Source organism: Balaenoptera ricei, chromosome 8 (assembly GCF_028023285.1).
Source record: "Balaenoptera ricei isolate mBalRic1 chromosome 8, mBalRic1.hap2, whole genome shotgun sequence".
In the NCBI taxonomy this organism is placed as follows: domain Eukaryota; kingdom Metazoa; phylum Chordata; class Mammalia; order Artiodactyla; family Balaenopteridae; genus Balaenoptera; species Balaenoptera ricei.
Window position 1 is genome coordinate 109,742,517 of NC_082646.1, and position 20,663 is coordinate 109,763,179.

General features: G+C 50.4%; 1 protein-coding gene across 4 annotated transcripts in view; it reads right to left on the bottom strand.

The window, feature by feature from the left end:
- The window catches only part of CPT1A (carnitine palmitoyltransferase 1A), a 64,960-nt gene that overhangs the window by 26,764 nt on the left and 17,533 nt on the right, over nucleotides 1–20,663 (bottom strand). For 2 of the 4 annotated variants that reach the window (XM_059932244.1, XM_059932246.1), the window contains 12 exons: nucleotides 20,432–20,585; nucleotides 17,078–17,217; nucleotides 12,307–12,478; nucleotides 10,314–10,415; nucleotides 9,360–9,497; nucleotides 8,378–8,455; nucleotides 6,906–7,013; nucleotides 5,804–5,891; nucleotides 4,520–4,715; nucleotides 2,604–2,660; nucleotides 1,909–2,097; nucleotides 881–986 (listed from right to left, as the gene is read on the bottom strand). In XM_059932244.1, the coding sequence (XP_059788227.1) occupies nucleotides 881–986; nucleotides 1,909–2,097; nucleotides 2,604–2,660; nucleotides 4,520–4,715; nucleotides 5,804–5,891; nucleotides 6,906–7,013; nucleotides 8,378–8,455; nucleotides 9,360–9,497; nucleotides 10,314–10,415; nucleotides 12,307–12,478; nucleotides 17,078–17,217; nucleotides 20,432–20,572 (1,515 nt within the window). In that variant the 5' untranslated portion in view covers nucleotides 20,573–20,585. Of the gene's footprint in view, nucleotides 1–880; nucleotides 987–1,908; nucleotides 2,098–2,603; nucleotides 2,661–4,519; nucleotides 4,716–5,803; nucleotides 5,892–6,905; nucleotides 7,014–8,377; nucleotides 8,456–9,359; nucleotides 9,498–10,313; nucleotides 10,416–11,760; nucleotides 12,283–12,306; nucleotides 12,479–17,077; nucleotides 17,218–20,431; nucleotides 20,586–20,663 lie in introns of those variants that run through there. The other 2 variants (XM_059932243.1, XM_059932247.1) reach the window with 2 other exon arrangements.

A 20,663-nucleotide genomic window follows, 5' to 3' on the forward strand; every position in this document is an offset into this window, starting at 1 on the left:
TATAGATTCACGTCTATTATTTTTTAGATTCCACATATAAGTGATATCGTATAGTACTTGTCTTTCTCTGTCAAGTCCACTGTTGACAGGCCTAGAGTTTAGCAATTTCCTTACAAAAGAACCTGACAGGCGAATTCAGAAAACAAAACCTTCACTCAACTTTTCATGCCAAACATGACACAGGTCAAACAGCTCAGAGAGAAATGAATTTTAAAACAGTTTAAAAGGTGGCAGGGCCAATACGCACTGTATTTTAAAATGCTAGGTGGGGGACTTCCCTGGTGGTCCAGTGGTTAAGACTCTGCGCTTCCACTGCAGGGGGCACGGGTTCGATACCTGGTCAGGGAACTAAGATCCCACATGCTGCCTGGCACGGCCAAAAGAATAAAAATAAAATATTAGGTGGAGGGAGAGGATGACAGTGATTAGGTGGGTTTTCTTAGAACTTGGTAATTCTAAGAATTAAGTGAAGTGGTAAAAGGCACGCTGCATTTTTATAAACCAAGATTTTAATATCCTTGCTTCTATTTGGCCTAACACTTGGCAGATAGGAAAATCTTGAAAACATAGCAAAGAAGGGGTCGTTTATTTCAATATAACTGAGCTTCAGTTCTGCCCTGATGTCACTGCGTTAGAGCCAAGGCCATCTCATTATTTTGGCTCCATCAGGACATGACATTAAATGTTTCCATTTAAGGAACCTCAGCGTAGGGAATGAAGACAGGAATGACTTCCGTTACTAATTTAACTTTACATTCGGCGCCGACACCTGCTGAAAACACTTATTATAACCAGACAGATACTATGAAGTTAAATTCAGTCTGGCATTTGGTTTTCCAACAGCAATTTCCACACTCAGGTTAAACCTGAAGACACTCACTTCCCAAAGGTGACCGATGATGGGGGCGTCGGCCCAGGAGTGCTCCGCGTTTATGCCCATCTTGCCGTTTTTGAAGATGACAAATGTGATCGATTTATCAAACCACCTACACGAAACAAAAATGTTTATGTGACTTACATGTTTACAGAGACAAAAATAAACCCAAACGATGTACTTGTTTTCCTCTGGATGGGCTCATTGACTTAGCACCCGCAGAGGTGAACGGGTCTCCGTAGGTGACAATAAAAGCACACATAAGACCCTAAGTCGTTCATTTCTCCCCTGCTCCCGACGCAGAGATATGCATTCAGGTACTGGAGAGCAGGAGAACAGGGCGTATCGTTGTAACAAAAAAGGATGCACGAGGCAACTGCGGAGAAATAGGAGGCTGCAAAGTCGTCCCTCAGTATCTGCCGGGGGGTTGGTTATAGGACCTGCTGCTGATACCAAAACCTGAGGATGCTCCAGCCCCACACAGTTGGCCCTCCGTACCCACAGGCTCCACAACCGAGGCTCTTAAACAACGGTCCACGGTCTGTAGCTGGCTGAACCCGCGGATACGGAAGACCAACTGTGCCTGCCGCACCCCTCCCCAACCCCAGCCAATCCTCACCCCCAACCTGATGGGTAGGCAGGACCTCACTTTACAGACGAGGCAAAGGAGGCTCCAAGAGGTGGAAGAGCCTCACCACAATCACGCGATCGGTGAGCAAAGCCAGAGCCGACATCCGGGTCAGGCCCCGGGTACCACCTTCCCCCACCTGGTTCCAGGTAACCTGCAGCCACTTCTCACGAGCATCTCCAAGTGGAGGTGTCGTGCACAGAGAGGGGAAGGACCTCAAAGCTGCTGCTTGAGCTGTGTGTGCGTAATAGTTTTGGTGGAAAGAAGAGAGTTACCAGTCATGTCTTCATGCTAGCCTTATTCCTTAAGAGCGTCGATACACGCTTGAGGCTGGGTGTCAGCCACATGTAACATTTCTTCCAAGTCCACGGGCAAACCACTGTGTTTCGGAAGGTAAGCGTGATACCTGTCGAAACACCTGCCGTGCAGCAGAGACTTGGCGTAGCTATCCATCGACGTAACCGGGTCTTCCTCCCTATACCCTTGTTCTGTTTCGTCCAATGTCACGAAGAACGTGGCTTTTTCCACTGCATCCAGAGACTGCTTGTTCTTCCCGTGTCCAAAATAGGCCTGGCGACACTTGGCCCAGGGGACTCTGCAGTGAGGATTAAATACAATTAAACCTGCGGCAGGGACTTCCCTGGTGGCGCAGTGGTTAAGAATCCGCCTGCCAATGCAGGGGACACGGGTTCGAGCCCTGGTCCAGGAAGATCCCACATGCTGCGGAGCAACTAAGCCCGTGCGCCACAACTACTGAGCCTGCGCTCTAGAGCCCATGTGCCACAACTACTGAGCCCGTGAGCCGCAACTACTGAAGCCCGCGTGCCACAACTACAGAAGCCCACGCGCCTAGAGCCTGTGCACCGCAACGAAGAGCAGCCCCCGCTCGCCACAACTAGAGAAAGTCCTTGCGCAGCAACGAAGACCCATCGCAGCCAAAAATAAAAATAAATGAAAAAGAAACGTATAAAAAACCTGCAGCAGTTTGGTGACATCTCTTTATGTGGGATGTTTGAAACGACAACGGTTTTCAGTTTCCAGTGTTGTAGGGGTTTAAGGAAAACTACGCGTTTGCGACTTTCTGCATCTGCAGTCACCCACCTGCCTGCCGGCTGGGCTGCTTTGTTTACGGGCAGGGGCCTCGCCTTCTCCTTGTATCTGCTCCAGGGCAGTCGCAGGCATGGAACCTCGTCCATAAATGCCGAGTGAAGGACAAGAATGCAGACGGGCCCCAAGCTCCGCCGTCCAGGGCAGCGGACCCACAGGCAGGCAGGGCCCCCCTCACATCCTTCCCAGCCCCGCACCCAGACCCCCTCCACAGAACCACCCCACGGAAGCCACAGCAAGTGCCAAGAGCACTTCCCTGGTGCCGGGATGAGCTCACGGGCCCCGACACCACCGTCCCATTTTTCAGATGAAGAAATGGAGGCACAGAGATGAAGTCACAGCTCCTTCGTGGCAGGTTGGGATTCCTACCCAGGCCAGCCTGCCCCAGGGTCCACGCGACACCCCCGTAATAAGGGGCACCCCCGGGAGCCGAATTCAGGGATCCTTTTCCGTCCCGCCCTACGTGGGGTACACAGAGCTAACGGGACACCCACTGCTTGAGAGCCACCCCAGCCGTGGCTTCCCCGGATGGCTCCTGGGCCCCCTCACTCAGGCCTCCGCCCACCCTTCCACGTCAGGGCCACTTGGCCTCTGTCTCCCACCCTCTTCTCCCCGCGCACCAAGTGCTCAGCTGAGGCCGCCCATGCGGCCAAAACGCCCCAAAACACAACGGGTCCCATCACAGGCTCAGCCTCAACCGCTCTCCTCAGTGCCTGGGGACAGCGGTGACCACCAGGATGGCTGGTACGAGCGCGGCGCTCAGGTAGATGAGACGGGCGATGCCCCACAGGGGAGCATCAGGGTGGGAGCTCGCTGAGCCTGCATCCCGCCCCGCCCCACCTCTGCCCAACTGGGTGCCCCCATGACACTCAATCAGCACTGGGGACCCAGGGCTCATTCCCCAGGACACACGCCCCCTCTGTTCCAGCTGAGTCTTCGCCCCCCAGAGATGGCCAAACACTCCAGCTTCTCGGACTGAGCCTCCCTTCCTACGAACACTGCCTGTTTCTGGTCCTCAAGCAGCGAGGATCTTGCTTCCAGGAGCCCCTGGACCAGAATGATCTCCTAAGTCTGCTCAGGTCACTCCAGCTTAACATGATCCCTTTAACAGCAGCCCATCACAGAATCAAGCCCAAGTGCAGCCGGGCACACGGGACCCATCCCAGCTGGAGTTCCGGCACCCCGACCCACTCCACGGCCCCCAGCACCTGCTCCCTGGACGCCTCTGTGGCCTGTCGGTCCCCACGGCTCACTGCCGACCTCTGTGTGCCCTCGCCCGGGCACCTTCCTCTTCTCCACAGGTCGGTCACTCACCACCTTATTCCCAGTGCTGCCCTAACAGTGGCCACACTGCTGACCTCAGGGGTCCTCAGCCAGGGACCATACTGCCCCCAGCGGCCCTGGGCAAAGCCTGAAGACAGATCTGCTTGCCACGCTGGGGGGTGCTACTGGCATCCAGTGGGAGGGGCCGGGGGTACTGCTCGGCATCCTGCGGTGCACAGGACCGCGCCCCCTCCGCCCCCTAAAGCAGACGTATCCAGCCCCGAAGGCATCAGAGCCGAGGCTGCACAAGCTTCAGACGAGGCAGGAAGTTAACCCCAACACAGAGGCCCCGGCTAAACACGTCTGTTTCTAGATTAAACATGCCGCAGCCCGGGGAAGACGCCTACTTCCTTCCTTCTGTCACGTGCCCGGGGACCCGTGCACATGCACGTCTGCCTGTCACACGGAGATGCCCGAGGGGACCTGAGGGTGGGGGCAGAACCCGCTCCCCGGGGACAAAGCCAAGCCAAGCACTGCAGGTCGTGGACACACCTCCCCGCCAGATGGGACCCTGGGTGAGGAGAGCGCTGTGAGCACCCGCCCCCCACGGCCCCCAGACACAGCGGCATCGCGGAGGGGCTGCGCACCTGTCTCCCGCCGTGAGGGCCGCCAGCTTCGCCTCCCCAGCCTGGGGCTCCGACGGGTCATCCAGGATCCTCTGCATCTGCTGCTCGATCTCCCGGGGCTTCAACAGCCGGCCGTCGTGGTAGAGCCAGACCTTGAAGTAGCGGCCCTTGTGGAACACGACGATGTGCTTGCTGTCCCTGAGGTGCTGGAGGGTGTCTGGGGAGGGGGAGGGGGGAGACAGAAGCCGGAGGCACCCGGTTAGGGGAGAGGAGAAAACCACCCGTGACGGCACCACTGCCTCTCCCCGCGTCACCCCGCTCAGCTCACGAGTCCACTTCGCAAAGGTCCGCAGAGGACTTGGTAGAGCACCCGAATCGAGAGCTTTGGGATCAGACAGGCCTGAGCGCTAAGCTCTGCTCGACCACCCACCGGACGTGTCACCTGGAGCAAAGGACGCAACCGTCGCTAAGCCTGAGCCCTGGTGGGCCTGGGATGGACCCAGGCGGTGCCATTGTCTCTCCCTTACATTCTTGAGGGTGTCCCGGCTGGGGCAGATGTGGCCCCCCTACACTGGGCAGTGGGAAAGGAGGGGGGTCATGTGTCCCAGGCTGCTGGAAGTGAGCTGCTGAACCACGAATCTGGTTTCCCTGAGCACAAGCCAGGGTGCTTTCCACCATAAACCCTGCGTGGGAGCCAGAGCAAAACGCCCCTGAAACATCCAGATGAAGAGATAGGAATATTCCTAACCCAACCTAGAAAAAACTCCACCATAAGACAGCCTTCAGGCTTCCCTGGTGGCGCAGTGGTTGAGAATCTGCCTGCTAATGCAGGGGACACGGGTTCCAGCCCTGGTCTGGGAAGATCCCACATGCCGCGGAGCAACTGGCCCCGTGAGCCACAATTACTGCACGTCTGGAGCCTGTGCTCCGCAACAAGAGAGGCCGCGACAGTGAGAGGCCCGCGCACCGCGATGAAGAGCGGCCCCCGCTTGCCGCAACAAGAGAAAGCCCTCACATAGAAACGAAGACCCAACACAGCCAAAAATAAATAAATAAATAAATTAATTAATTAAAAAAAAAAAAAAAAAAGACAGCCTTCAACCGAAGAGAAACGGAGGTCTGAAAATCAGTTAACTGTCCAGGCCTGAGAAAGACAAAGGAAATTCAACAGAAGGAAGGTTGACGAGCCTGAAATCTCTGAAATCTTAGAAGGTCAGCACTCATCAGTGTGGTCTCCTCCAACATCTCCTGAGCATAAAGATGGAAAGTTCCGATTCCCAAAGGAACCCCGAGCAGGCCACGCACCTGTTTCCTCTCCTGGGATCCGAGAAGTATTAAACATTCGCTCCCACTGGGCGGAGCAGAGCGGAACTGTAGATCCCAAAAGAAAAATCTGTAATAGAAGCATGTTTCAAACAAAAATCTAAGGAGCAAATCAAGTCCACACATTTAGATGCTGGATTTGTTTTCTGTGCACATAGCGTGGCTGGACTTAATCTTTTCCAAACACTATAAAGAACGGTGACTCCCTGGGACACTGTGCTGCCCTGGAGTTTGCAGAACCGGGCCAAGGCATAACATCCTGCTTCTTATTCCTAAATAACATACCCTAATGGGTCATTTATAAACTGACACTTAAACCAAAGGGGTATTTAAGAAAAAAAAAAATGCGGGGGCGGGGGAGGGATAAATTGGGAGATTGGGATTGACATATACACACTACTATATATAAATAGATAACTAAGAAGGACCTACTGTATAGCACAGGGAACTCTACTCAACACTCTGTAATGGCCTACATGGGAAAAGAATCTAAAAAAGAGTGGATATGTGTACATGCATAACTGATTCAATTTGCTGTACACCTGAAACTAACACAACATTGTAAATCAACTATACTCCAATAAAAATTTTAAAAAAAGAAGGGGAAAATGCCTTCTCGTGAGTAGCTCGACAGCTGTATTATTTCCTTCACAAGCAAGCAAGGGTTTCTTCGTAGGACAAATTGCAGAACTAAAATACATCAAACATATATCCATTTAGGATACAAAGGAGAATTAAATCTCAAAGTAATTATGCTGAGTGAAAGAGGCTAGACCAAAAAAAAAAAAAAAAAAAAAAAAAGCATGCTGTAAAATTCCATTCACAAGTTTTAGAAAATGCAAGCTAACCTAGAGTGACAGAAGGCAGATCAGGGCGATGGTGGGGGGGGAGTGGAAAGGGATACCAGGGAACTCTTCAGGGTGGTTCACTAACTTGACTATGGTGATGGTTTCACGAGTACAGAGATATACGTCAGTATATCAGAACTTAACAAAGCGGATGCTTCAGACATGTGCAGTACATCAGTTACACCTCGATAAAGCTGTTCTGAAAGAATTTTTTAAAAAGCAGTTTGTTTGCATACTGGTTTGATTTCCTCCCGGTCCAGTTTGCGTCTGTAAAGCAGGATGGCATGGATTCCGTTGCCTGCTCTGGCTGCCTGAATGTGAGTCGGTGTGATGTACAGCAAATCCTGATACAAGAAAACACACAACAGCAGGGAGAATGTTCACAGGAAAAGACAAGCTAACTTCAACACACAGTTAAAATATTTCTATACATGTGTTAATGACATCTGCTCTGCTGGAAAAGAAATTATTCTCATTTTCTACACTTTTTCAGTTTTATTGTGTTCACGTTTCAAGCCCCCAAATAATTCTTGGGCTAGGAAAGGTAACAGTATATTTTAAAAGTAAATTGTAAATAAATATAATTCAAGCCTAAAAAAAAAAAAAAGATAACAGCGCTTCACCCCAATTATCCTCATAGAATGCATAAAAAGGAAAGCAGAAATTAAAAGGAGCAATTAGATAATTAGGAAGTTTTCTGAATGAGAAGGAACCAAAGGTTAAAACAACCTTTTATATAGAGCAGTGCTTCCAACTTTCTAAATCTGGGGACACATTTCTAAATGTCTACATTTTTCAAGTCCAAGGGATGCTTGTCTCCACTATATTTTGAGAGAACCTATGTGCAGGGCTGCCCCTGATTATGTGGGAAATAGACACCAAAGTCTTCAGGAACGAAAGGGCACCAGGTGGACAGCTCACTCTCAAAAGCAGTCTTCTGGACCGCACCAACTATTTTTCTCTGAGTTTGAGATTGTTTCCAATGGGAAAAAAAAAATTTTTTTTAAACAGTAGAAATTTTAAAGGAGAAAAACAGAAAAAGCAAACAAGAAAATAGAGAGATAGAAGAAGGTGGAAAAAATAAAAGGAAGCAAAGAGCAGAAAGAAAGGGAAAGACAGATTGACCAGTTATTTAAGGCCAGTTATTAGACCCCAATGAGGTGCTTCTAACAAAATAACAGGGTGTGCTCTGCAGACCACCCACGTCTCAAAAGGCAAGAAAGACCAAGGAGATGTGAAAACGACACTCAGTGCAGCACCCCTGGCGTCCCAGGGCCCAGAAGAACAAAGCTCAGCGTGTGGACAAACTCTCAGCCGACCCACAGACCCTGAGCTTTTCGGGGTGGGCATGGATGTGATCCTTCACCGCTACGTAGGCTCAGTTAGGAAAACAGAGGGAAGGAAAAGAGGGAGAGGTTCGCTGCCACGAGGAAAGCCAATTGCCACGAGAGCACTTGTACGATCCGAATTTCTCTGCAGCAGCTTGGTGGGTGCCCTTGAGCTACTTGGTAACTCCAAAAGGACATCCACGAGGCTCTCCAGTGTGCAAAGCAGGTCCTGGGCTCCCTGCTAGGGGCGTGAAGCCTCGGACGGAGGCGGCAGGGCCAGGAGGAGCCCGGGGAAACCCACAGCGTCCCCAGGCAGCCCACAGAGCCGGGAAGAGGCCACCCCGGTGCGTGGTCTCCATCAGACACCGCTCGGGACTCACCATCGCGTAGTAATTGCTGTTCACCATCAGCGGCCCTCGTCCTCGGAGGTAGATGTACTCCTCCCACCAGTCACTCACCTGTCAGGTGCACACAGGAGAGACCAACCGACAGGCTTAACCAGGCTGCCCGGGGCGGAGGCGGGGTGCGGGGGGCTGGGGGAGGGTGCATCTGGTGCTTTGTCATGCGTGTTTGACATCATTTCTCCCTCTCCTGGGGGTCAAGACAGCCCTAACTAGATGGAACGCAGAACAGTGGGAAGGAACTGGAAGGCGGTTTTATTCAAGTCAAGACACAGCTAGAAGATAGATCACCTTCATTTTATAGAGGGTTAAAAAAAAAAAAAGACCAAATGGAAAAGAAGGGATAAATGTCGGACTGCTAACATTTCTTGACCATCAACACCACCCCAAACTGCCCCCCAGACTGCTTCTCATCTTCTGCTTCCAAGCCTCCCCAAGGCAGTCATTGACTCAACCGTGCTCGGTTCCCTTTCAGAACCGCACAGGGCCCATGTGTGCTGTCCTCCCGATGTCCCCCAGAAGGCCAGCAACCTCGTCCTAACTGCATCCACAACCTCCAGGACCCAAGGATCACGATACCCTCACTTTGTAAAGCACACACACATACAGAACAGTGCGCACTAAGAACCTAAGGTACTGTGAAAATGTTTACAAACTCAACACGCCCATGTAACCAGCGCAGGATCAAAAGGTGACCTGCCCCACCCACCGTGGCCTCTGGCCTCTGACGGTTTTCTCCAGCCACCGCCCACTTCCAGCCCCACCCACCGGGTGTGCCTGGGTCACACCTTCTCCTCCAAGCTAGCCAGCCATTCCTCAAAACCTCAACCCCCCTGCCTCGTTTCCTCCGCCAATGTCTCCTCCCGCCCGCCATGCGCAGGGAAGTTAGCTGGCTCAGGGAACAGATTATACGCTCCTACAGAAAATTCCACCAAGAAAAATAGCGTGTATGTGTACTCACATAATTGGTAGCCCACCAGGATTTTAGCTTCAAATACCACTGCAATCTCGGCCCGAGATTGATAGCAAAATCTTGTGCCAGAGCTGTCATCCGTGTAAAGTCTCCTTCCTTCATAAGAGGCTTCACGGATTCCAGGTACTGGGGTTGATGGAAAAAACATAAGCCTCGTTAAAACAGATGGTTTCCTTCCTTGTGCCTTAGAAAAAGGCAGGTCTTCACACATGGTAGCTAACTCCAATAATAAAGGATGTTTTAGATCAGTGATAACTCAACAAGTAAACTTTTTTGTCCTTTACTGGCATACAAGCTCCCAGATCTTGAATCACCACAAAAATCATCAAAGTGGATTCTAGACTGACAAGATCGAGGTTTGGTCAACAAGGAACTTTCAATGTGTATTTTTTTCTCTGTCATCTGGTCCTTAATAAGAGCTCTATTATCACCTAAGCTATGAAGGTGCCAATGAGATGGGTGGGGAGGCCCTGAGAGCCAAGGGTAGGACCAAAGGCTGGTGTTCAGGACATCAGGACAGGAAAGAGGAGCCAGAATGATAGGGACGGGGAAGGTCACGCCACCAAGTCAAGGCCAGGCCTCCAGTTCAGAATTTTCGGGGTCCCCACTTTGATCCGCTCTGGCCTTTGCAGGTAAGAGCAGGCAGGTAGCAGTTCACAGCACTCAACAGCGTCTACCACGTGCATAAGCAAACTTACGGGACACAAAACTGCTACTAAGCCCTGGGTTTGCCATGAGATTTTTTTTTTTTTCTGGGCTATGCCGTGGGGCATGCGGGATCTTAATTCCCCAACCAGGGATCCAACCCGTGCCCCCTGCATTGGGAGCACAGAGTCCTAACCACTGGACTGCCAGGGAAGTCCCATCAAGTCATAGACCTTAACTGCAAAGATGCTGGCATTTCAGAGCGGGCGTTCTGGGGGCGCGTGAAGCTGCACCTACCCTGTTGACGGTATCTTGGACGGCTGGGACCGGCAGGCGTGGCAGAGACGTCTGGAAGCTGTACAACATGGGTTTGCGGCCTGAAAAGATCTTGACCATACCCTTAAAAAAAAAAAAAAGGTACATTCTCAAAGACGAGCTCTGTCAAAGATCCGAAACCAGTTCTCCAGTATATACAACTTGCCGACCGTGGACTGATTTTCTGTGCTGGTTAATTTCCTGTAGTCCATTTTCTGCCCCTACACTTGCAGGCCTCAGCCAACAGGTAGCCCCAAATAAAACCCAGGGTGAATGAAACCCTACGTCTGACAGATGCCTTGAGACGTCCTGCCCTGCCCAGGTGTTGCTGTTCCCTGGGCACCCTGACATTGGGTCTGACTGTACTTCTGCACGGCGGGTGAGTTCCACCCACCTACTTCTGCAAGGCCCTCGGTTTCGGGATTGGCTCCCGGGGCTGGGAGAGGGACCTGGAGCCAAGTGCAGCCCCTTCGGTCAGTATCAAGCCTGGTGGATGGCACATACTTGCCTGCTACGGTCTGGAATGATCTAAACTTGCTGTGATGACTGGTCATCTCATGCTGACCAGACTTCAAAGGAACTTCTAGGGCTCACAGTGTGTTATGTGGACAGGGGGGTGATTCTTGATGTCGAAGAGCAGGTGGGACTCACCTGGACACCAGCCATGAAGGCCACCCTGGGGAAGGTCGTTTACCTTGCTCTGTAAAGTGTGGAAACCATCTCAGAATCTCTCCTGGGAGTTGAATTCTACTTCTCTGGAAATCAGAAATCTTACATCCAAGCAACAGCAGGAAGTCGGTTTGGGAAAGAGTGAAGCCCAGGGTGTATGGTGGGCTTGGGCACGAGGGTGCCCGCTCCTTTCACAAGGAGCCCCAGGGGATAGTATCCAGACTCCGATGAACCCACCACGGGACAAACATCCGCGCACATGGCCGCTAAGTGACAGGCGGACTAAGGGCTGAGGTGAGCTGATGGAAGGTACTAGAAGCTAGGGGTGAGTCAGGGAGTCCCGGTCAACTGGCCAGCTAAGGTTAGAAAAGCTACAAAGAAGCGGACGGATGGCACTTTTATTTGATGGGTGATCTGGATGAGAAACCCAGCAGACATTAATACCAGATGTTCAGAGCACACTAAGATCGTTAAAGAAAAAGAGCCTCTGGCCCAAACAATGAGGCACGTTGAATCAGAGCTCTCTGGCACCTACAGGGCAATGCTCAAGTCACCAAGGGGACTGTAGAGCACAGGGAACTCTAGTCAACACTCTGTAATGACCTATATGGGAAAGAGTCTACAAAAGAATGGATATACGTATATGTATAATGGATATATGTCTATGTACAACTGACTCACTGTGCTGTACACCTGAAACTAACACAACATTGTAAATCAACTACACCCCAACAAAAATTAATTAAAAAAAAAAAGTCACCCAGGGGAAAAGGCCCAGCGAGGACCTTCCTTTCAGAAGTAAAAGCCTCCCACACCAGACGTGGAGCTGACGGATGAGCCGGGCACAGAAGGACACATCCTGCGTGGTCTCACAGGTCCGTGGAACCATGGAAGCAGCAAGGAGGGATGGGGGCTGCCGGGGGCTGGGGGACACGGGGCTGCGGGACGGTTAAAAGGGACAAGGTTTCAGTTACAAGAAATAAGTACGTTCTGGAGGCCTACCCTACGGCATCGGGCCTGGAACCAACACTCCTGTGCTGGAGTCTTCCAAATTTGCTAAGAGGGCAGATCTGATGTTAAACGCTCTTACGGCCAAAGGCAAGAGGCATAAGTGGGGCCCGAGGAAACTTTTGGAGAGTGGGTAGATCTGTGGCCTTGGCAGTGATGAAGGTGTCACAGGTGCACACTTATCCCTGAACACATCAAGCTGTGCAAGAGCTACGGCTTCGCAGATGTCAGGCATACCTCGAGAGAGCGGTTTAAAAACATCCACACCAGTTGTGCACTGGCGGTGAGTTTGCATTACCATCCAGATTTTGGTGGCGCGGCTTAACTTGCCGTGCTGGGCGAACATCCAGCCGTGGTAGGACAGCAGCACCTTCAGGGAGTAGCGCATGGTGATGATGAGGGCCACCCAGAGGCCCGTGCCGAAGAGGACGCCGCTGACCACCTTCTTCGTCTGGCTGGACATGCAGCCACTGACGAGACAAGACCAGACAAGCCACAGGTTGGTCCGCGTGGAAAGGAGGCCACGGGCAATGGCGCCGAGAGACGCCATGTGCTACAAGGTGGGGTGGTCTCCTGTGGACACAGCTGAGGCCACAGACCCCAATCGGAGTCAGGCCTGATCAGGGAGAGGACAACCCGTGTTAAGCCAACTCTCAAAAGACTCAGCCATCTTTCTCCTGGATTCGAGATGAACCAGCCGCATCTGCTTTGCTGGTCCTCTAAACAAACCAAGGCTAATCTGCATAACTGGGGAGCATGGATTACTTCCTCCAGGCCTAGGAATGAGGACGTGGCGGTGGCCCGTCCACGATGAGAGCTCAGCCCCAGACTGACCTGCTTTCTCCTGGGCTGGGAGCCGGCAGCAATCCTGCACTTTCCCTTCCTGCTGCTCATGACGCTTTTTCCTTAAACACACCTTGGGATTTCACCAGGATGCATAAGAAACGCACATCAACCGGCACAACTATTACTTCAACTATTTAGATCAAAAGAGCTTGTTTTCGATCTGGGCAGGAACACTTACCATGAATACACATAGAAACTGATGATGTAAAATGATCATTTAAATCGAAAACTGACAGAGAAAATGTTTTCGTTTGCTAAGGAAAGTAATATATTATCTGGTAAAGATGGGACTTCAAAAATGAGAAGAAACGCAGCTACTCATTCACCTTTGTGGGCTGTAGTTTTAGTTGTTCTGGAAACCACAATATATTTTCAAAATAAAAATAATTTAAATAACAAATGCTGGCGAGGTTGCGGACAAAGGGGAACCCTTAGGCACTGTTGGTGGGAATGTAAATTGATGCAGCCACTGTGGTAAACAGTATGGAGGGTCCTCAAAAAAAAAATTAAAAATATGATCCAACAATTTCACTTCTGGGCATTTATCTGAAGGAAATAAAATCACCCCGTGTTCACGACAGCACTATTTACAACAGCCAAGATATGGAAACCTAAGTGTCCACGGACAAATGAATGGATAAAGAAGAGGTGGTAGGTATATATCAATACAATGGAATATTATTCAGCTAGGAAAAAAAGAAGAAAATCCTGACATTTGTGACAACATGGATGGACCTTGAGGGCATTATACCAAGTGAAATAAGCCAGACAGAGAAAGACAAATATCATATGATATCTCTTAAACGTGGAATCTAAAATATGACACAAACAAGCTTGTTAATGAAACAGAAACAGACTCACAGATAGAGAAGACTGTAATATATATATGTATATATTCCTGAATCACTTTGCTGTACACCAGAAACTAACACAATATCATACATTAACTGTACTTCAATTTTTTTTTTTTTGTACTTCAATTTTTAAAAAAATGTTAAAAAAAGAAAGACACATACTGTACAATCTGTTATACATGAAATCTAAAAAACATTTTCAATTTGTAACTATATTTGGTGATGGATGTTAACTTTGGTAATCATTTTGCAATATATACATATATCAAATCATTATGTTATACACCTAAAAACTAATACAATGTTTTACGTCCATTATATCCTTAACTTAAAGGTTTCGCCAATATTTGGAAACCACCAATTAAACATCTTCTCTTACTTCAGTAACACAGAAACAAAAAGTAAAATACTGGCAAAAAGTCTGCTTCAAAACATATCTTTCTATATAACCTGTCAATTCTTGCATTCAGGTTTAACTGTAGTCTCTACTTTAAACCTCTACCTTCTTTTCTGATAGTCTAATCTACAAGCAAACTTGGATTTAAGAACCTGTCTTTCAGACAATCTATGTTTTAGATTTCTAAGTCCTATGTCACTGAACTTGGAAAAGACACACACACTTGATTCACAAAAATCAAGTAGTATTTTTACATTAACAAACAAATGATGTGTTCAGTATTTTTAAAAAAATTTTTTTCTTTTTTTTTTTAATTATTTTTCGGCTGTGTTGTGTCTTTGTTGCTACATGCGGGCTTTCTCTAGTTGCGGCGAGCGGGGGCTACTCTTTGTTGCCGAGCGTGGGTTCTAGGCACGCGGGCTTCAGTAGTTGTGGCGCACGGGCTTAGTTGCTCCGCGGCATGTGGGATCTTCCCGGACCAGGTCTCGAACCCGTGTCCCCTGCACTGGCAGGCGGGTTCTTAACCACTGCACCACCAGGGAAGTCCCCCAGCATTTTTTATATATATGCATACAGGCACTTTGACAGCAAGCATTAGGTTTAATAGCTTTCTGTTAAAGGGCGTGTCCCTTCCGAGGCTGCAGGGGATGGGCTTACGCAGAGCACGACGTACACCTGGACTCAGGGAAGCTGCAACCTCAGGACACTGGGAACCCTCTCCAGGAAGATTTTGCAGAACAGCCCTTGAACCTGGAAGACGCTGGCCCCTTAACCTGGTCTTTCTAAATTTGGGCCAGGGATGGCCCAGTTTACTGCAATTGGTTTAGAGGGACAAAGAAACAAATCTTATAAAGACCCAGATTAGAAAGGGCTTTAAATAGGCAACACTTCTAAATATAATCCAGGGTAAAGAGACGGCCCCCACTTGAAAGTAAATTAAAAAACTGTGTTAAACCCAAGTAGGCAGCAAATCGGAGGTGAACTGTCTGCAGGGGGGGCAGGCCTGCGGCTCCCCGGAAATAAAGGAGGGGAGGAGAGAGGCTGGGGCAGGGAGGTGAGAGCGACAGGGTCCCTGCCTGGCTTCCCGGCCCCCAGGCAGACCAAGGAGTCGGGCAGGCGTCCAGCACAGGCGTGCTTCCGCTGCAATGACAGGGCTCTGTATCCTGGGCCCTGCAGACGCTTATAAAGGCATGAGCCGAGGTGGCCGGAGGCTCCGAGTGACTCAGCTGGACTCTCGGTGACTCTCGTGTATCCCAGGACACCATGAATACGGAGCAGCTTTCAGGAGTGAGGGGCACCCGCTCAAAGCAACGTATGAAGATTCAGACCTTTAACGTAAAACCACTTAATCATTTCTTTAGAGTGATCAGAACCAAATTCAGTCCTGAGATGGGAGCTTTCCTTTATGTCACATTTTGCCACGTTACTTTCCTGTCCTTTTCTGAAAGAACAATATTTAAATCCAAACAACCAACTGATTTAGTAAAAGGCCCAGAAGTTCATCTGTTTAGCTCAGGCCCAGCCCCGACCCTGTAGCTGCGGCCCAGGGACCCCGTAGACATACCTGGGATGCACCCCATCCCTCACAGACCCCACCTGCCCCCCAAAACCCGTGGCACAAAAAGCAAAGCCCAAGCACGGGACGAGGACTTGGGAACTATTATTTCTCTAGTAATAGACCTACAGTGTCCTCCGATGTTAACAGGCAACACGCGAATAGGATCAAAGGTCTGGCAGGGGACAGCCACAGCCGAGCTGGAGGCACTAGTACTTTCCAACCGGAAGATAAAAATATGTCTTCCACGGGACTTCCTGGGCAGGCCAGCGGTTAGGACTTGGCGCTTTCACTGCCCAGGGCGCGGGTTCAATCCCTGGTCGGGGAACTAGGAACTAGGATCCCGCCCCAAGCTGTTTGGTGCAGCCAAAACAAACATTTTAAATATGCCTTCCAGAGCCAGGGCCGCCATCACAAATGGGGTAATGGCAACAGCCCTGTGTGTGTCCCATCATTTGGCCACTCAAACACCAATAAGGCAGAGGTGCTGTTTTTTTGCGTTTGCCTGGCAAGAAGGTTCTCCGAGGGGAGGCTCAGGGCACGCTGAAGGAAGCACAGGTGTCCGAGGCACCACGCGGAGCTGGATGTGGATTCCAGCTCCCCACTTCCCCTCTCTGTGACTCTGGGCAGGAATCTGCACCTCTGAACATCTCCTCACTTTTTCATGTCGGAGACCCCAGTGAGAGAGGTCACTGCAGCGCAGGGGCCAAGCGGCAGGAGAGGCTACACTGGAGCCAGGGCCACCCCCAGGACCGGAGAGAAGAAAGAGGGGCTCCAGAAATGCCCTCGAGAGCACGGCCAACATTCTGGCATGAGACCCCAGGCACCACGTACCTTGCAAGAAAAATATCAGCCAAAGGCCCCGTCTAGCCGAATATCACGGTATTAAAAAAGCTCCTAGAAAAATCTACAGTAACCAGGAGAGAGTGTTGGGGTCCCCCCGGTGTTCTAAGCCAATCAGACAGGGAGCTGAGGGGCTGAGGTCTCCCCAGAGCCCCCAAGAGCAGTCAGTTCCCGGGGTCCCAGAACTCCAGGATGGACCCCAGTGCAGGGAGGAGACCTTGTCCAGAACCGGCTCCTGGGGCAGAAATTCGTCTTGAGGGTCCCCCTGGCCAGGCTAAGTTGACTGCCACTGCTGGCCCCCACCTTGGGCCCTGACATGTCCTGGCGGGTACCCCAGGACCAAGGCTGGCCTTCTTGTCCCTGGTCTCCAGAGAAAGGTCCACAAGGGTCCCCCAACTCCTGAGGGGACCTTCATACCAGTCCAGGACACGGGGAGAAAGCCGACATGACAACCACAGCAAAAGCCTCAAACTGAATCCACAAGAGCCATGATGTGTGAGAAGACATAAAAACGTCAGCAACAAAAAAAGTCAATAACTCCCTAGACCGTTGGAGATTTGAAAGGATTACTTACGTCCTGTCAAGGGTCCGATTGATTTTTGCAATTATTCCCAAAGAGGGGTCGATCTTGGTGTACATTGTTGATACCACGCCCACAACCACGATGAGCCAGCTGGAGGGACTCGCCGGGTACACGCCGGTGATGATGCCATTCTAAACACAGACACGCACGGCATGAGCAACGTCCCTCCTGGTGGTGGGGGCCCGCGAGCTGGCAGGCAGTGGAGGGGTGGGGGGTCTGCACACAGGGGCAGCTAAGCGGCCACACTATCACTACTGGAAACGTTCCCCAGAGCCTCCAGCCCCCAGCTGCTCCAACGTCTGTCCAGCTCCTTCCCTTCCTCTACTTCTGAGCCAAAACCCTCCCTAAAACAGTTCCCCCCGAGAGTGACACCAGGACATTAGACTCACCCGAAGCACTAGTTTAACATACAGATTCCCGAGCTTCACCCAGACTGACTCAAGACACTGGCCACCTTGCCAACCACGACGTCCTCTCCCCAACATGCTACACCCAGGATGCCTGGAGACAACCCCCCACTCCAAAACTACCCTTCCTGCTGCTCCTGAATCAGACACCGTTTAACCAGTGTTATTTCCAGGAAACCTCACTCCATGTCGAGAATTTGCCGTAAGGTGCTTCAGCCAAAGCTCCCCCAGCCTGCCTTCAAAAAAAAAAAGTAGCAGTGGAGGGGGAAGGAAGACATATGACCCAAAATTGGCAAAATGTTGACAGCTCTGGAAACGAGCAGTGTGGCTATATTACCCTCTTTACTTTTGCGTATGTTTCAAAACTTCCAATTAAAAAATCTTGGGACTTCCCTGGCAGTCCAGCGGTTAAAGACTCTGCACTTCCAATGCAGGGGGCCCAGGTTTGATCCCTGGTTGGGCAACTAAGATCTCACATGCCACGCAGCTCAGGCAAAATATTTAAAAATTTTAAAAATAAATAAATAAATAATTTAAAAAAAATCTTACTGAAGCCATCTTAGTAAGATTGATCTGATAATAGTTAAGATAATAGATTAAATAACTCTCAAAGCTTTATCTGAATTCTCTCAGAAGAGACTTACACATCCCTACATGTTATTCTCATTATGGAGAATCACAGGAGATTTTAAACAAAGTGGTTGGGCGCAGGGGGGCCTTCTGGTGTTCTCTGAACCGTTCTTGTAAAATAAACAGATACATATGTTAAATTAAAATGGAGGAGGGCTTCCCTGGTGGCGCAGTGGTTGAGAATCTGCCTGCCAATGCAGGGGACACGGGTTCCAGCCCTGGTCTGGGAAGATCCCACATGCCACAGAGCAGCTGGGCCCGTGAGCCACAATTACTGAGCCTGTGCGTCTGGAGCCTGTGCTCCGCAACAAGAGAGGCCGCGATAGTGAGAGGCCCGTGCACCGCGATGAAGAGTGGCCCCCACTTGCTACAACTAGAGAAAGCCCTCGCACAGAAACGAAGACCCAACACAGCCATAAATAAATAAATAAATAAAAAAGCTTGCTTAAAAAAAAAAATGGAGGGAGGACTTTTCTAGATAAAAGGTCTCTGCTCGGGCTTCCCTGGTGGCGCAGTGGTTGAGAATCTGCCTGCCAATGCAGGGGACACGGGTTCGAGCCCTGGTCTGGGAAGATCCCACATGCCGCGGAGCAGCTGGGCCCGTGAGCCACAATTACTGAGCCTGCGCGTCTGGAGCCTGTGCTCCACAACAAGAGAGGCCGCGATAGTGAGAGGCCTGCGCACCGCGATGAAGAGTGGCCCCCACTTGCCACAACTAGAGAAAGCCCTCGCACAGAAACGAAGACCCAACACAGCCAAAAATAAATAAATAAATAAATTTAAAAGGTCTCTGCTCACCACACCCCCCAACCCGGCAGCAGCTCTGCCAGCCTTGCCCCCCTTCCTCTGAGCATCAGATGGTCCCCTAAGGAACCACGTGGTTAGGATGCATCCTCGCTGTGCATTGTCTGTTTTCGTACGTTAGTTTTGCCTCCTCGGCAGTACCACAAGGTTTTTAAAATCCGGGAACAACGTCTCCACTGGGTTAAGACGACGGCCACACCGGGGCACCCAAGCTTCTACCTTCCTCCTTGTAGGTAAAAGGAGGCGTCCCAGCAAGCTCAGGAGCGCAAAGGGCACTTTCCCCTGTAGGTGGCGCCCTCCTCCACTTCGGGTGGGTAATGTTGCTGGCGCCCACAAGACACCAGCGTGACGGGGCCATATGTACCTGGGCCCCAGACCCCTCCGGCAGAGCCCGGGAACACCTGTCCAGCCAGGCCAGGTCCCAGGGGCCGGCCCACTGTCTCCCTGGTCGCTGTTCCCATCCACCCTAGCTCCTGGGCCTTTTTCTTTTTCTTTTAATATTTATTTATTTATTTGGTTGCACCGGGTCTTAGTTGCGGCTCGCAGGCTCCTTAGTTGCGGCAGGCAGGCTCCTTAGTTGTGGCATGTGAACTCTTAGTTGCGGTATGCATGTGGGATCTAGTTCCCAGACCAGGGATCGAACCCGGGACCCCTGCATTGGGAGCATGGAGTCTTACCCACTGCACCACCAGGGAAGTCCCTTTTCAACAGCCCACCTCCGAGCTGCCCTCTGAAGGGAAAACTGGAAAACAAACACACAAACTGGGGAACAGGGAGGCAGACACTTCTGGTGCACTTTCGTCTTGTTTGAGTTTTTTTAAACATGCATTTGTCCTTCTGTGATTCTTATTTTCTTTTTTTTGGGAGAAGGAAGGATTTATTCTTACAGGCAGCAGGTAAGGAGCCCCCCAGGGATCTTCCCCAGCAGGGTCTCCCTAAACAGCAAAATTGGGGAAGTTTTAAGCGAAGGGTACATGCATGTTCATGACTTTTGTGATTTTTAAAATAAAGTGAATTAAAAACAAGACACGTGCTTAAAAACAGTGAATAAATGTCCACTCTTGCAGGTAAACAGAATTGAGAACATGTGTAGTTCACTGTATTTGCATTTACATGCATCTTTTTCAACGCTGGACTATTTTATTTGCGAGACTGCTGTTAAACTCGCTGCAGTTTCACACAGCTGAAAAACAATCCTTTTCCTACAAGGTGTAGAGGGTTCCGGACTCAGAGCCGAGACATGGATTCTAGCCTTTATTCTGCTTCTACCGAGCAGGTCACTTACCCTCTCCGAGTCCTGATTTCCTCGCCTGCCCTACGGGGTCCCGATTCACCCTACCTGCTTTACAGAATTTCTCCAAGAATTCAGCGAGCCAATACATGGGAAAGTGTTTCACAAGCCTTAAGGACCATGGAAACATACATGATATGTCAACTACCACTCTGACACACTGAAACTTCAATAAAGGGAATACTGTACAGATTGAAGCAAGTGTCTGAAAACCTTGAATCTGATGAACTTCTTCTTCCAGGAATGAAGTCCAGACAGATAGATCTGCCTGAGGGCCTCGTGACTCAGCCGGAGGTCGATTCCGTCGGGAGTGACCGTGAACTGAAAGGCCACGGCTTGGTGAGCCTCCGCCATGGTTATCAAGCTCCTGGAAAGACAAGGGGAGAACGTAACACGGTGGAGCACTGACCGGATGTTAGAAAACCCCGAACTTGTAGAGAAGCGT